The sequence below is a fragment of the Dama dama genome, chromosome 21 (assembly GCF_033118175.1).
Source record: "Dama dama isolate Ldn47 chromosome 21, ASM3311817v1, whole genome shotgun sequence".
Taxonomy (NCBI): domain Eukaryota; kingdom Metazoa; phylum Chordata; class Mammalia; order Artiodactyla; family Cervidae; genus Dama; species Dama dama.
In genome coordinates, this window is record NC_083701.1 from 25,001,595 (window position 1) to 25,017,173 (window position 15,579).

The 15,579-nt window shown below is 45.3% G+C and overlaps 1 protein-coding gene and 1 long non-coding RNA gene across 2 annotated transcripts in view; one reads left to right on the forward strand and one right to left on the reverse strand.

Annotated features, from left to right (window-relative positions):
- NSMAF (neutral sphingomyelinase activation associated factor) overlaps nt 1-4,707 on the reverse strand; it is a 61,934-nt gene extending 57,227 nt beyond the window's left edge. The window contains exon 1 of the mRNA XM_061123352.1: nt 4,558-4,707. Within this exon, the coding sequence (XP_060979335.1) occupies nt 4,558-4,616 (59 nt within the window). The 5' untranslated portion in view covers nt 4,617-4,707. The remainder of the gene's footprint in view (nt 1-4,557) is intronic.
- Nucleotides 4,708-8,189: 3,482 nt separating this feature from the next.
- Nucleotides 8,190-15,579, forward strand: part of LOC133042606 (uncharacterized) — a 32,467-nt gene continuing 25,077 nt past the window's right edge. The window contains exons 1-2 of the long non-coding RNA XR_009689534.1: nt 8,190-8,556; nt 11,515-11,644. This is a non-coding gene — a long non-coding RNA (uncharacterized LOC133042606). The remainder of the gene's footprint in view (nt 8,557-11,514; nt 11,645-15,579) is intronic.

Below are 15,579 nucleotides of genomic sequence, written 5' to 3' on the forward strand. Positions count from 1 at the left end.
TAGAAGGAGTTCATTGTATGTTGATGAAAAACTTAATTTGCTAAGGAGACATCAATTCTAAGGTTAAGTAGACTTAATAACATACCCTGAAAATAGTTACAGTGAAGTTGATAGAAATACAAAGTGAAGTTAGCATCATGAATCCTCTCTCAATCAGAAAAAAATTCATTAAAGAAATAAAAGATCTAAACAATTAACAAGCTTTATGTTAATACATATACAGGATATTGTACCAATATTAACATCTATCTTCAACATCATATTGAACATTTGTGAAAATTGACTACATATTAAGTTATAAAACAAAATTTCAAAGTATTATACAGACCTTATTCACTGAGCACAGATTAACAAATTAAAAGAAGATAATTTCAAAATCCATCAGTTGGAAATATTAAATATCTGATGAGTAAAAAAATGATACCACAACAGTATTTAGGAAAAAACCAAGCAATGAATTCATTAAATGGTCATTTCCATTTACATCATTTAAAAAATCATACAGCAAACACACTGGAAATCCATTTATGCATAGATTCTGGTGTCTTTTTAAATGGTAGCCCCTTTGGAAGAAATTAATTTGAGACAGTAATAAGGGAATAAGGTGACAGGTATTTCCAGTAAAGCCAGTATAAATTCTAAGTTAATCAAAAAATTTGCAACATTTATTTTTACTCTTTTTTTTGGTTATATAAGAAAAATAAATCTTATTTCTTTACATCAGTTATGTCAATTTCTCTCAGCCCATCAGTATTCCTAGCTAACTGAGTGCTGATTCTGACTTTATTTTCAACACCTGGCAAACTCCACAGAGGTATGAAAGGAACAGGATGAACAGTCTTTAAAATGAATGATTAAACCAGACTGTAACAAATCAGTTTTCCCTCTCAGGAATCATTTTTAGTATAACAAATACAGACACAATTGACAAACATATTAAGTAAAAGATATTATATCAGGCAAGAAATTTAACACCAGCATAACCAAGAGAATTATACACAGAATGGTTGAAGCGAAGCTGAAGTCTGAGATATGCCTGTAAAATGATGAATGTAATTTGTGAGCCCAATATAGAATTTATGATCATTATGTTTTAGCCTGGAAGGACAGCTTTCAAGCCACAGGTAAGTAATCTGTTCTGAAACTGTAGACAGAAAACTGACTCTCTCCCAGTAGGGACAAGCCTCGGCTGTCTCAATTTCTCTATCACCTTAAAAGAAAACAACTGTGGTCCCACCACACCACTCCTAGACCTAAAGATAAAAAGTGTATAACAATTAGCTTACTCCTAAATCCTGAAATAAAAATATCTAAATAGCTGCAGTTTATAGAATTCCCTCATATGTTAATCTACTGTACACATCTACCATTCCCAACAATTCCAAGACATGTGAACTGTCTTTAGATTTTTACATTTATCTTCATTAACACATGCAAAGGACATTTCAAAACACCAGTGAGATCAATATGCTTTCTTCCAATCTAAGTCTTAACCAGAAGAACAGTGTATTTAATCTGAATAGCCAGTTAGCTCTTTGTTTTCTAATAGTGAAAACTACCCAAAGTTTTACTTTAAAGCATCACCAATAACTGATACCAGTCTAGTCAAGGCTATGGTTTTTCCAGTAGTCATGTATGGATGTGAGAGTTGTACTATAAAGAAAGCTGAGCACCGAAGAATTGATGCTTTTGAACTGTGGTGTTGGAGAAGACTGTTGAGAATCCTTCGGACTGCAAGGAGATCCAACCAGTCTATCCTAAAGGAGATCAGTCCTGGGTGTTCATTGGAAGGACTGATGTTGAAGCTGAAACTCCAATACTTTGTCCACCTGATGTGAAGAGCTGATTCATTTGAAAAGACCCTGATGCTGGGAAAGATTAAGGGCAAGAGGAGAAGGGGACGACAGAGGATGAGATGGTTGGATAGCATCACTGACTCAATGGACATGAGTTTGGGTAAACTCCGGGAGTTGGTGACGGACAAGGAGGCCTGGTGTGCTGTGGTTCATGGGGTCGCAAAGAGTTGGACGCAACTGACCGACTGAACTGAAGAGCTGTTTAAACCAGAAACTTTCGAGTTGGACTGCTGTTTAGCAAGTAAAAATACAGGACAATTAGTTAAGTTGGAACTTCAGATAAGTTACAAAAACTTTTTAGTACAAGTATGTACTACATATCACATGTGACAAACTAGAAGATTTTTCAGTTTATCTGAAATTCAAGCTTAACTGAGCATCCTGTATTTTAGCAGACAACTCTAAGCTAGAATTCTCCCTCTGTTACCTCCCACATGCAGTCCATCCCAACAAGGCCTATCAATTCTACCTCCTAAAAACATCTAAAATCCATCCACTTTTCTCCATTTCTTCTGCCATCACATTGGTCTAAGCCACCAATCTAAGAGTTTCCCAAGTGCCTCTCTGCTTCTACTTTTGTAGAACTACCACGTTCTCTAAATGTATCAGTATCAACTTTATACTAAGAGATATAAAAGCTAACTTCAAGTTTCCCCTTTCTGGGTCATTATTGAGTAGCTGAATAGCAGCAGAAACCTAAAATCTCTTAAGCAGCATCAGAGGGACCCATGAAACCACACCTCTGAAGAGTGAGGACTTTTCAGGGGTGACCTCTGAAACAGCTCCAAGGAAAGTAACAGTTCTCTTAGGTGTGTCCAAGTCAATGACCTCTATCAATCATCTTGCTAAATGGTGTTTATTGCTACAAAGAGATAAGCTAAGAAAATCTGTGCAGCCACAAGTAAATTAGGAGTTCAATAAAGTTGGTTTTAAAACATGCTTGTCTTTCAGAAAGAATTCTAAGATTTAGAAAGAGACTGCTTGCTTGTGAGATATTCCTGTCCTTCAAACTGCTATTCTAAGAACCCATCCTGGTTACTGTGCCCATCAACCCAAGGTTGCAAAGTCACAGAGCAGAGCACTAGAGAATTTAGGTTGTCAGTAAGTAAGAGTCAAGTGAAAAAAATGTGGCACTGGCTTTTTCAGATTACCGATGCTCAAGAACGGTTGCCACCTCCTGACTAATGAATAATAAGTATTTTGGTTGTGAGAGCTACAGTCCTCTGCGAGCGCAGCTAGCCTGTCACGCTGTGTGATCAATGGATAGCAACAAAGCAGATTATACAGAGAAATGCCAGTGCAGACTTTAAAGATTTGTGTGATACTGCAGAGCTGTAGGAGCTAACCAAATTAAACACAAATTACTGCCATGGAAGTAACTGGCAGAAAACAGGTTTCCCTGTATATCAAACAGGCCTGTGGAATTGTTACAAATAACTCTTAGATCCTAGAACATGATGGCAATTCAAGTGTTTCAAAGTTCTTACAATGTAAATTTGAACATTCATCTTTTTAATACAGAATACCCAGTCTTAATGTTGTTGGCACTGAACAAAGAAACTATTCAAGCTGTCTCCACATGAAACAAGCATTCAAAGGGGAAGTCAGAACAGCCTCTTATGAGAGTGAGTTCCTTTATTGAGGATCCAGTTATTATTATTCAATAAACAAGCCTTTCTGTGGATAAAACCTAATGATGCCACCAAAATCGTTCTTGGATGCCCCATCCAAGATACAGCTTTTAGTATGTCTTCTTCTCTACAGCGGAAAATAGAATTTCAGCCTCTGGACACCCTGGCAGAGGCCAGTATCAGAGATTGGAAAGAGGTAGGAACGGTTGCACCGGGTCCAGTCAATCTCTATAAAAAGAAGCTTAGATGCTGCAAGAACAGGCAACCCTTAACGCCTGCGCTTGTAGTTCATGTATAATCTGTTTTGTGGATCTCCATTGATTACACAACGCCACAAGCTGGCAGCACTCTGAGATAACTGGCTCCACAACCAAAATACGTGTAAAACGATTCATTCCCAGTTTCTGTCAGCACCTGGGACTACAGATCTGAGGACCAGCAAGCTGTTTCAGTCACACGAAATGCACTGGAAATTGACTTACAGCAGAAGTGAGCTTTCTTATAAAGGGCTTCCCTTGGAGAAACTGAGGATCAGAAACTGAATCCTAACCGCTCAGACCATTTCAGCCTCCACTCGCGGGACCCCGAGTCCCCCTGGGATGCGCTTTCACGTGCTCCCATAAGAAGGTCCACTGCTCGGCGAAGGACGTCTTGGGGCGGGGCGGGGGGGTGCTGTGCGGGCTGGACCCCGGCTTTTCTGTGAATAAGGCCGCTCTTTGAGGCTCTCTCCCGGCCCAGGAAGGCGGAGAGCGGCCCGGGCGTTTGCTTTGAGGCTGAACTTGGGACGGGAGCACCTGCGTCTGCCCGCGGGCGGGTGGTCGCCCACCCGCGCGGTGTCGCCCGAGCGCGCGGACCCGAAGCCGGGGGCCGGGGGCCGGGGGGCCCGCCGAGCCCGCTTACACCCCGCTCCCACCCACCCCCGACCCCCGGCCGCGCGGCCCCTTCCGGGTGAGCCGGGCCGCGGCGGCGGAACCCGCGTGGCCGCCCGAGCTTGGGGCTCCGGCGCGGGATGGGCCTGCCCCGCGGTCCCGGCGGCGGCCCGGCCTCTGCGCTGCCCGGCGGGCGCTCACCTCTCCCTGGAGTAGAGCTGCAGCTGCTGCTCGCGCTGCCTCTTCCGGGTGAACGCCATGGAGGGCGGGCGGGGCGCGCGGCTCCGGCTCGGGTTCCGCGGCGCCGCCGGCCAAGAGGTCGGGAACCCGGGAGGCGGGCCGGGCACAGCCGGCCTGCGGGCCCCACGAGGAGAGCGCGCCTGCGGCCTGGCGTCCCCAGCCCGCGCTCAGCGCCGCATCCCCGCCGCGTGGGGCCTCGGCCGTGACTCAGGTGGGAGGAGGGGCGGGCGCTCGCCCGAGGCGCCCGGGACCCAGGGTCGGGCTTGGGGGTCCGTCCCTCCGCCCCAAACCGCCGCCCCGCGGCTCCATTTCACTGCTTTTCCGCCTGAAGACGGAAGCCCACCCTCAACTAAGCCAGCGTGTTGGCCACGGAGGTTCTAAATAACAGTTGAATCTTTAGTTGAAATAACTAGTCACATGACTCTCTTTTTGTTAACAGCTGTGTTTGAGATCTAGCTTACAGGCAAAACAATTCAGCCATTTAGAGTGTCCCAATCAGTGGTTTTTAGTATATTCACAGATACGTTCAATTTATTGGTGCAGCTGAAATCCAGCAGGACCCTGGAGTGGGGGGGGGGGGGGGGGGGGGGGCGGTCCTGGGTACAAAAGCCTTTCTGGGTCCCTGTTTATGTTTGAAGAAAAGTGCTTTAGTCTCCTAGGCCTTCGCTGAGTTCCCAAGGGCAGCTTCGAGCAGTTACTAACCAGGGCAGAGGGAAGCAGAGAAGGGAAAGCAGTCCATCACAGTGCAGAGCGGAGTCCTAGCTCCTCCTCAGGATGAAGCCAATACAACTGAGCTCTGCTACCGGATGAGGCCCGGGGGCCGGGGATGGTGACTTCAGGCTACCCACACGACTTCATCCGCTTCCCTCACCACCAAACAGTGAGAAGAAAGGCAAACACCCTTCCTCCCTCAGCCCACATTTTGCCTATAAACACTCTTCCCTGAAACCCACTTGGTCTAGCAATAGATGCTCTGAGTTCAGAAGAGAGTCACCTCGGCTGGAAAAAAGGCCAGAAAACAGCTTGCAAGTTTTCTTCATTCAGTTAAACGTTAGCGACTGATGTGACCCTGCCGATGGCAAGTGACAAAGATTCCCTGACGGAGAGAACTCCAGCCTCGCCACCTTGAGCCTTTCCTCTCTACCAGGCCTTGGCCTAGAAAACCACAGACTCTCAGCGCATATGATTTTGTCTGCCACAGTACAAGACCTGCGCAAACAGGGGCAGTTTCTGACTACCCAGGCCTCATCCCAGGGTACCCCCAGCTCCCCTTAAGTGCCTGTCTGAGGAGGCTTAAGGCTTCCCAGAGGATTTACTATTTATTATAGCCAACACCTGAGGATCCCCTGTGGCTCAGTGGTTAAGAATCTGCCTGCAATGCAGAAGTGGGTTCCATCCCTCGGTAGGGAAGATCCCCTGAAGGAGGAAATGGCAACCCACTCCAGCATTCTTGCCTGGAGAATACCTTGGACAGAGGAGCCTGGCAGGCTACAGTCCGGGGTCACAAAGAGTCAGACACAGTTGAGTACATACATAGCCAATACCTGACGTGGGCCCTGATTGCTGTTTCTGAGGGCATTTACAAAAAGGCCTTACAGCTGTGAATTCTTTCTCTGAAGCCTTGAGATGTGTCTCCCACAACCCAGGATTGGCTTCCTAAAGGACTCGAAAGCCATTTGAAATATCATCAGGAGGTTGAGGGCATCTGTCTCCTGCTTCCCCTGTAGCTCAGTTGGTAAAGAATCTGCCTGCAATTCTTAAGAATAATCTTTTTTTATTTTTCTTAAGGAAAAATTATTCTTATCCTTCCTTGGTATTCCCTTATCAGTACTCAAGATCTCTGTGGGAATGATCTGATTACTGAAATGTTATTACCAGGGCCCACGTGCAGGCTGGTATCTCTGTTCTAGCTCATGTGAGTATGTTTCTCAGTCATGTCCGACTCTTTGCGACCCCATGAACTATATAGCCTGTCACACTCCTCTGTCCATGGGATTCTCCAGGGAAGAATATTGGACTGGGTAGCCAGTCCCTTCTCCAGGGGATATCTTCCTGACCCAGGGATCGAACTCAGGTCTCCTGCATTGCAGGCGGATTCTTTACCATCCATGCAACCGGGGAAGTCCACTCCAGCCCATTGATTTTAGATTAAATTGGCTCAAAGCTCACAGAATTCAATACCCTTTCCAATGTGTCACTTCCTTTCTCTGAGGGCTTCCATCGTCATGACTCTCTCTGCCTTCTGAGATCCTGCTTCTTGACACGTGTCTTTCCTTTCACCACGGGAGCATTTTATCTGCCCCCCTCCCCTCCGCGTTAATGGAGAGTTGTGAATCCTGGCAGCAGTAACATCAGTGCAAACTGCTGTTAAAAACCCATGTTATAGAGCCTAGGTTGGATCCCTGGTCAGGGAACTAGATCCCACATGCAGCAACTAAGAGTTTGAATGCCATAACTAAGACTTAGTGCAGCCAAATAAGTAAACATTAAAAAAAAAAAAAAAAAAAAAACCCATGAACATTTTCTTAGCTGTTTTAAGTCTACCACCACTGAGGATCCCTCACATTTTCTTCCACAAAGAGTCCAGGCTTACAAATTCCTTACCCCTCCTCACCCCATAGCCTTTCTAGGGCTAAGGAGTTTGGCCCCAGGATCCTCTGGGGTCTTGTTAGAATCACAGATCGCTGGCCCCACCCTGGTGTTTCTGATCTACTAGATGACTTCCCCAATGGCTCAACAAGTAAAAAAATCCACCTACAAAGCAGGAGACATGAGAGATGCGGGTTCTGTCCCTGGGTTGGGAAGATCCCCGGGAAAAGGGCATGACAACCCACTCCAGTATTCCTGCCTGGGAAATCCCAGGGACAGGGGAGCCTGGCAGGCTGCAGTCCATGGGGCTGCAAAGAGTCAGACAGGACTGTGACTGAGCAAGACAGATCTGAGGTGGGCACCGAGAGTCCTGAGCCCCCAGATAGTATTGATGCTGGTCTAGAGACCATTCTGAGAAACCCGGCTTTAGAACAACAAATTCCTTCCCAGTCTTAAAGAGAGCAGCACCTCCATCTCACCTGCCTCCCCCCACCCCACCCTTCTCTTCATCCTGGCATCAGCAAATATGCAACCTCAGGTGTGGGGAGGTGGGGGAGTGCTTGCATTTTACTGCGAGCACTTATCAGCACCTTTCCCCCAATAAGCACAGTTTCCTTTCTAAGAGGCATGAGGTGCCAGGTTTAAAGAAAATGAGCCTTGTTTTTCCCCCACTGTTGCCTCATCATTGTAATTGTCAATATTATTGCTATCTGAATTTATGATGCAATTACTTTGTAGAAAACACTACGCTGAGTACTTTGCATGCATTTTATTCTTCAATCCCGTTGGGAGCTAATTCTCCACAAATCTTTCACATTTCTCCATATTAGGCATCATCAGTCAATTTGCTCAGATTTATTTCCATTCTGGGAGAGCAGAGATCAAGAGTTTCCTCCCCCGGGGGACACCCCAGGGATGATGAGGACCACACCCTCCCTGCCCCAGGGAAGACTTGCAGACCTCTCAGGATAATTAATAGAATAGTTCTCTCCGGAGGACAGAGGGCGACGGTTTGCCAGCAGCCTCTGAATAGGCTGTAGCTCAAACAGTAAAGAATCTGCCTGCAGTGTGGAAGACTTGGGTTCGAGCCCTGGGTTGGGAAGATCCCCTGGAGGAGGGAATGGCTACCCACTCCAGTATTCTTGCCTGGAGAATCCCCAGGGACAGAAGAGCCTGGTGGGTTACAGTCCATGGGGTTGCAAAGAGTCAGACAAGCCTGAGCAACTTTCACTTTCCTGGAGAAGTCTGGGGATTTCCAAAGATGCGTATTCCTGAGCTGTGATGCAGGACCACGGTGCGTCCACATGCACTGACCGCCTCATCGCACCAGTGGGATGTGAGGGTCAAGGGGCTCATGTTGCCTGCTCTGCGGTGAGTGACACGCTCTTCAAATCCATGTGAGTACACTGTCCCTGTACCGCCAAATCTAGAGGCATTTGCCAAGCCTATCTAGCAGCTGTCACCCGCCACTCCAGAGGAACTACCTGACTCACTTCTTGGCAAATCTCTAAGACTGTTCTATTATTTCCATTCTTTGGAAGAGAACAGCTAAAGCTTTATGCAGTTTAATAATATGTCCAATAGTAAGTGACAATGCCAGTTGATAAGTGACAGTGACAAGATCTGATCCCATGTCTGCCTGACTCAAATCTACTTTTTTTGCAATTATACATTTCTAGTGGCAATTCTGAGACCTTAAAAACAAAACAAAACTAAGAATCAGAAGTTCTCATCATTGTATTAAAGCTCTAAGTAACCTCACAGGAAGAAAACAAAATTTTCCACTGTCAGTGTACCCAAGGGATCCCCAACATACCTACCAGTGACAGTTGCTCCTGGACAATCTTCCTTGAAGGCAGGGAGGCGGAAGGGTCAACTCAATGTTTCTGACATCCCCTTTCAAAAAAAATATCTATTTTTATTTATTTGGCCACATTGGGTCTTAGTTGCAGCACACAGGCTGTCTTAGTAGCAGCATGTGACCCCCTAGTTGTGGCATGTGGGATCTAGCTCCCTGACCAGAGATTGAACCCAGCCCCCAGAGTCTTAGCCACTGGACCATCAGGGACATCCCTGAGATCCTCATAAAGTTTGCTTTTCCTCCATTTCTCTTAGTAATTTATAGTATTTGTACATCTACATATCCATTTTCAGTCAGGTTTACTGAGGTATAACTTACATACAGTAACGTTCCTCAGCTGTAACTGTGTTGTGATCCCATCCCGTGTTATGACACGTGTGGAGTCATGTGACCACCACCATGCTTGTGATGTAGGAATTTCCATCACCCTAAAATGCTTTCTTGTGCCCTGTTGTCAGGAATCCCGGTGTCCCTTCCTGATTCTTGGCAACCATTGATCTGCGTTATGTCTGTTTATTCCTCTTTTCTAGACTTTCATATAAATGGAGTTATAAAGCACGTAGTCATTCCTGTCTGACTTCCTTCCCTCAGCCCAGAGCTCCTGAGGTACATCCATGTGGTTACCTGGAACACTACTTCATTCTTTTTCTTTTTTTTGCTGAACAGTAAACTTTGTATGAATACACCTCAGTGTGTTTGTCTTTTCAACAACTGATGGAAATCTGGGATGTGTTCAGTGTTTTGGGCTAATATGAATAAAGTTGCTATTAACATTTGAGTACACATCTTTGTTAGAATATACATTTTCTCCCATCTCCTAGGGGCCATCTCCTGGAGGCGCCCATGTGTTCCCAGGATAAAGCCCAGCTCCTAGCATGGCACTGATACTTTTCAAGAACCTTTCACTGTCTTTCCCACTGTATATCTCTAAATATTTTCTGACACAAATTTGTATTTATGCACCCAAACAGTGCTAAGAGCTGGGGATAAATATGAACAAAACAGAGAAGATTCCAGTCTTTACAGAGCATCTAGTGGGTAAAATTGACTATAAACAAACCAAAATATAAAATAATTGCAGGGAATTCCCTGGTGGTCCAGTGGTTAGGACTCTGTACATCCACTGTGGAGGGCCCAGGTTCAATTCCTATTTGGGGAAGTAAGATACAAGATACCACAAGTCACATGGTGCAACCAAAAAAAAAAAAGATTGCTACCATGAGTGCTACAGAGAGATAAGATGACACTACTAGCTGCCATATGGCACAGGAAAACTTGGCTGGAGGTGAGAAGGTCACAGAACAACAGGCTGGGAGATCAACTGGGTCAGGCACATGGGCACAGATGCCATCAAGGTTAATGATGGGCTAGGGAAGAGGGACTCGGTGAGCCCAGAGTCAAAGCCTTTCATGAATCAGGTGGATTCCCAACAGGACAGTAGATGATAAAGCCTGATGTCATTAACTCCTAAGAAATTCTGGTTCCTGAAGGAGAAAAATAAATCATGTGAATATAGCAAAAGGAAGCAAGGAAGATGCTTATCTCTTGGTCTTAAGGTGCACAGGTTTAAGAACCCAGGATTACACAGGACGAAGGACTAAGAGTTGCTATGATTGCTACGGATCAGAAGTGAGTAACACAGTCTCTGTCCTGAAGGGGCTGTTAACTCCCAAAGACTTGGGAGGAGACGGGTGGAGAGGAGATGAAGTTCAGAGTGAGTGTCTGTGCTAGTCCACAGCTGGAGAAGCGGGGCTACTGATGGTAACAGAAGTAAATAGATGAGAAATGGGAGGACAGATAGTGAAAATTGTAGTTTGGGTCCTGAACAGATAGTGAAAATTGTAGTTTGGGTCCTGAATATATGGTTCCCTGGCTTCTAGCTTCTGCTCACTTGTGATTGCTCTGAGCTTCAGAAGCTTGAAAGGGATGCTTGACCAGGCATAGCAATGTGCTTGTCCACACACTCAGGCCTTTGCAAAGCCGTTCTGACTCAGTAATTTCCCTGTCTCTGACCCCTCATTCATGATACAAGTCAAATTTCACTTCCTCTTTGAGCTCCCCAGTCACCATTTGTACCTACCCACACCCTAAGTGAAAAAGAGCAGATACTGAATCAGCCGGATTCTCACGGCTTCCTGTTCAGAGTCTAATTTTAGTTCATACCCTCATGTAATTATTTGTTTACATTCCTGTTTACCCTTACTCTCATAACAGCCCCTTCAGGACAGAGATTGTGTTACTCATTTCTGATCTATACCAATCATAGCAATTCATGGAGTGTCAGTCCCATGCATATCTTACCAACACAAGCTGATAGAAAGCGTTAGAAATTCAACTCCATTGGTCTGTTACCTGTTTCCTGAGACCATGTTTTCTCTTATTTATTGTACTTATCAAGTTTCACAGTGTGCTCTTTCCATTAGTACTTTGAGCATAGCTAACAAATCCATGTCATCTTGTTCATGCAGTTTAGAATCCTGTGTGCTGTGTGAGTCTACATCCTGATAAATTCAAGTGTCCACACTCGGTGGCTTGTTCTTTCAATGAAGCTTCTCGCCTCCATTGTGTTGGTCACTTCAACTGCCCTTCTTCGCCCAAGTGAGTATAGACTCCCTTTGTTTCAGAATTCAGAAAGCATTCCTTGCTTCACCCTGCTTGTATTTCTTAATGTCTTCACTAGGGCTTAAAATCAGCTTGGAACATTGACTGAAAACGGTTTTGGTTGTCACTGCGTGAATGAGCGGAAAATATCACTCTATATGTGGTCTTAATATTCAAGAGATTTTAGCTGCAAAGTAGACTAGATTTATGATCACTGTTGTGTTGCTTGCCACCTTTAACATATATATCCATTTATTTAGAGAGTACTGACAAATGACAAGGTGTAGACAGATTACCTGTTTCTGGATACATAAAGAGTGTGGAAATTAGAACACAGTCATGGTTAGGACAATGCAAAACACCCAAATCTACTTTAGCACAGATTCATGAATAAGATATCTGGTGAAGAGTATGCATATAGAGCATGACAAAAAAGTGTTAGTCACTCAGTTGAGTCTGACTCTTTTGTGACCCCTTGGACTGTAGCCTGCTAGGCTCCTCTGTCCATGGAACTCTCTAGGCAAGAATACTGGAGTGTGTTGCCATTTCCTACTCCAGGGAATCTTACTGATCCAGCGCTTGAACCCTGGTCTCCTGCATTGCAGGCAGATTCTTTATCGTCTGAGCCACCAGGAAATACCCATTATATAGCATATTGCTTAAAAAAAAAAAAATTTATTTATCTGGTTTTACCAGGTCTTAGTTTCGGCATGTGAAATCCAGTTCCCTGACCAGGGATCGAACCCAGGCCCCCTGCATTGGGAACATGAGTCTTAGCCACTGGACACCGGGGAAGTCCCAGCATATTGCTTTATAAATGATATAGATTGCTTTTAAAAATAATGAGATCTCATCAGAATGCTCCCTAAAGATGTTCACAACTTCACCTCAAAAAGGATGACTATTAACTTACATGTAAAAAAAGATTCTGATTTAAGGACCTTGAAAGGGCAAGATTATCCCGGATCATCTAGATGTGCCCACTCTAATCACATGGGTCCTCTCCAAGCTGTGGTCACGGGGAGGTGTGAGTGCAGAAGAGAGACCCCGAGAGACGGCAGTGGGAGACTCAAGTCACACTTGCCGACCTGGAAGACAAAGGCCATGAACTAGGGGATGCAGGCGCCCTCAGCAGATTGGAAGAAGCAGAAAACCAGATTCTCCCCCGGAGCCTCCAGGCAGGAGCAGGGCCTTGCTGACACCTTGGTTTTAGCTCCATAAGATTCCAACTCTGTTGGAAGCCACAGAATTCATGGTAATTTGACACCTCAGCCATTGGAAACCAAAACAAGACAGTATTATAAGGCGGATGGAATGGCTTTCCAGAAAGAAAAACCAACCAACCAACCCAGTGAAACCTGGGCTAAGAGTTGTATATAATTTAGATGGAAATGGGGAATGTGACTGGAGAACATGAATTATCTTTGATCATTATTTTCCAGACAGGCCTGATGATCACTTAAAACAGAGAAAAAGACTGCACAATATCCACCAAGCTGTTCACAGTATTGCTTCAATGGTGGGATTATGGGTAAAGCCCCCCTTATCCGAAGTTTCACTTTCTGGAGTTTCAGTAACCCACAGTCAACTTCAGCCTGGAAATACTAAATGGAAAATTCCAGAAATAAACAATTCATAAGTTTTAAATTGCATACCATTCTCAGTAGTGTTGTCTGGGGAGTGTGTAATTTCCTCGGTTCTGTCTTGCCACAGAAAAAATTTGAAGTGACAGACGGACCAGTGTTATAGCTCAGTTTTATTGGCAGGTAAAGAAAATACATCCTCGAGGCGTGAGGGTGGGCAGACCCAAAAGAGGGGAAGAGAAGAGAAGTCCCAGGCTCAGTTTTGGTTCTTCTTTTTATGTTTTTTTCTCCTCCCTCTGAGCCTGCCCTATGTAAACTGGGCTAGCCAGGAGTGCTGTTTGTTCTACCTGAGGTCCTCACTCCAGTCCTTGGACCTTCCTTTGTTCTATTTTTGTGGGCTTTTCCCCTCTTTGTCTTTTAGCCACCGCCATTTTGGACTCCTTTTTCCTATTCTAACTACCTAACATTCCCCCCTCGGAGAAGGCAATGGCACCCCACTCCAGTGCTCTTGCCTGGAAAATCCCATGGACAGAGGAGCCTGGTAGGCTGCAGTCCATGGAGTCGCTCAGAGTCGGACATGACTGAGCAACTTTACTTTCACTTTTCACTTTCACACATTGGAGAAGGAAATGGCAACCCACTCCAGTGTTCTTGCCTTGAGAATCCCAGGGACGGGGGAGCCTGGTGGGCTGACGTCTATGCGGTCGCACAGGGTCGGACACAACTGAAGTGACTTAGCAGCAGCAGCAACATTCCCCCCTCAAGAGACGGGAGGCCCAGTTCTTTGGGAATAAGGGCATAGAAGTCTTTCTGGCTACTTCCTGCTGAACTGGGATGGAGAGGGACATTGGGCCTCCTCCTCTTTCTAGTCTTAGGCTTCAGAGTCCTTATAGTAGTGTCCATCTAAGGTTTTCTGTGGTTGGCTGTAGTTTTATATATCCTTGTTGAACTGGCACTGCATGTTGTAGCTTGTTGACCTGGGCAGAGGCAAAACAGATTAGACAGTTGAAAATATATGGAGCGATCATAAACAGCATCAATATGGTGATAGTAGGAATTAGTAGGGGTATTAGTCAACTCCAAATTCCCCTCTCCAGGAGAAGGATTCCCCCAAAGAGAGACTGTAGCCACCCCAAGAACTCTCCAGCTCATTCTTTGAGATCCTGTAGGATCTGAATGTTTCCCTTGAGGACCGTGAGACTTTCTTAGCTGGAGGTATTTACCCAGAAACATCACATCTCATTCAAGATGGCTCAAGCCCCTCCTTATTCAGGGATCAGGAGATCTATCTCCTGTCTGTTTTAGAGTACAACCCCTGCCAAGCTGTGTTGGCTTTTTAGCACTATTCTGAGAAATCTTGTCCCCAGAAACTTAATTTTGGGGGTGTTCATTAGAATGGCACTCATTTGCAGTCCTAAATAAATATCTGAGATCTCCCAGGGGCTCACAGGTGTATTGAGTGTCCTCTTCTGTTTTCTTCCATGGCTTGACTCATGAGTAGTGAATCCAGGAGTCATGTGCTGGGGTAGAAAGTATTATAGGGTAGGGGCCCTCACATGTGGCGTGGAGTTGACCCATGACTTTGGGGACCCATCCTTCCAGACTTTAATTAGGACTTGAGTCCCTGGAGCATATAGTGGTGGCTCTTTAGAATCTTTTGGGTCCTGGTTGACACCCCAAAGCATATATCTTGTTGGAATTGTCCAATGGCCATGGTATAAGACTGGAGGGTCTGAGCCTCTAGATCTAGGAAGAGGTTATTGACATAAAAAAAAGGTCTCCCATATAGCATCTCATAAGGGCTAAAGCCAACCTGTTCCTTAGGGGCAATACAGGTGTGGAGGACAGCTATTGGTAAAGCCTCCTTCCATCCCAGTGAGGCCTCCTGGGTTATCTTTTTTATTTGCCAATTTTAATAACTGGCTGGCTCTTTCTACTTTTCCTGAAGACCGAGGCCTCCAGGCACAATGGAGATGATAAGTAATGCCCAATGCTTTAGAGACCCCTTGGATGACCTTAGAAGTAAATGATGTCCCATTGTCACTTTGTAATGACCTGGGCAGACCAAATCTTGAAATGATTTCATGGAGCAGTTGTGTTTTTTGTGTGTGTGTGTGTGTGTGTTTTTACCAACTCCTCAGCCTTCTCAGTCCAGGTTGGAAGGCCTTATCCATCTTGTGAATATACCTATCATGACTAATAGATATTTATACCCTTGAGAAACTGGCATCTGGATGAAGTCCATCTGCCAGTCCTCTCCAGGGTAAGTCCCATGTCATTGGACAGGTTGGGCCAGCTGGGGTCTTTGAGTTCCTTGAGGGTTAATCGGCAAGTGGGACAAGAGGCGAC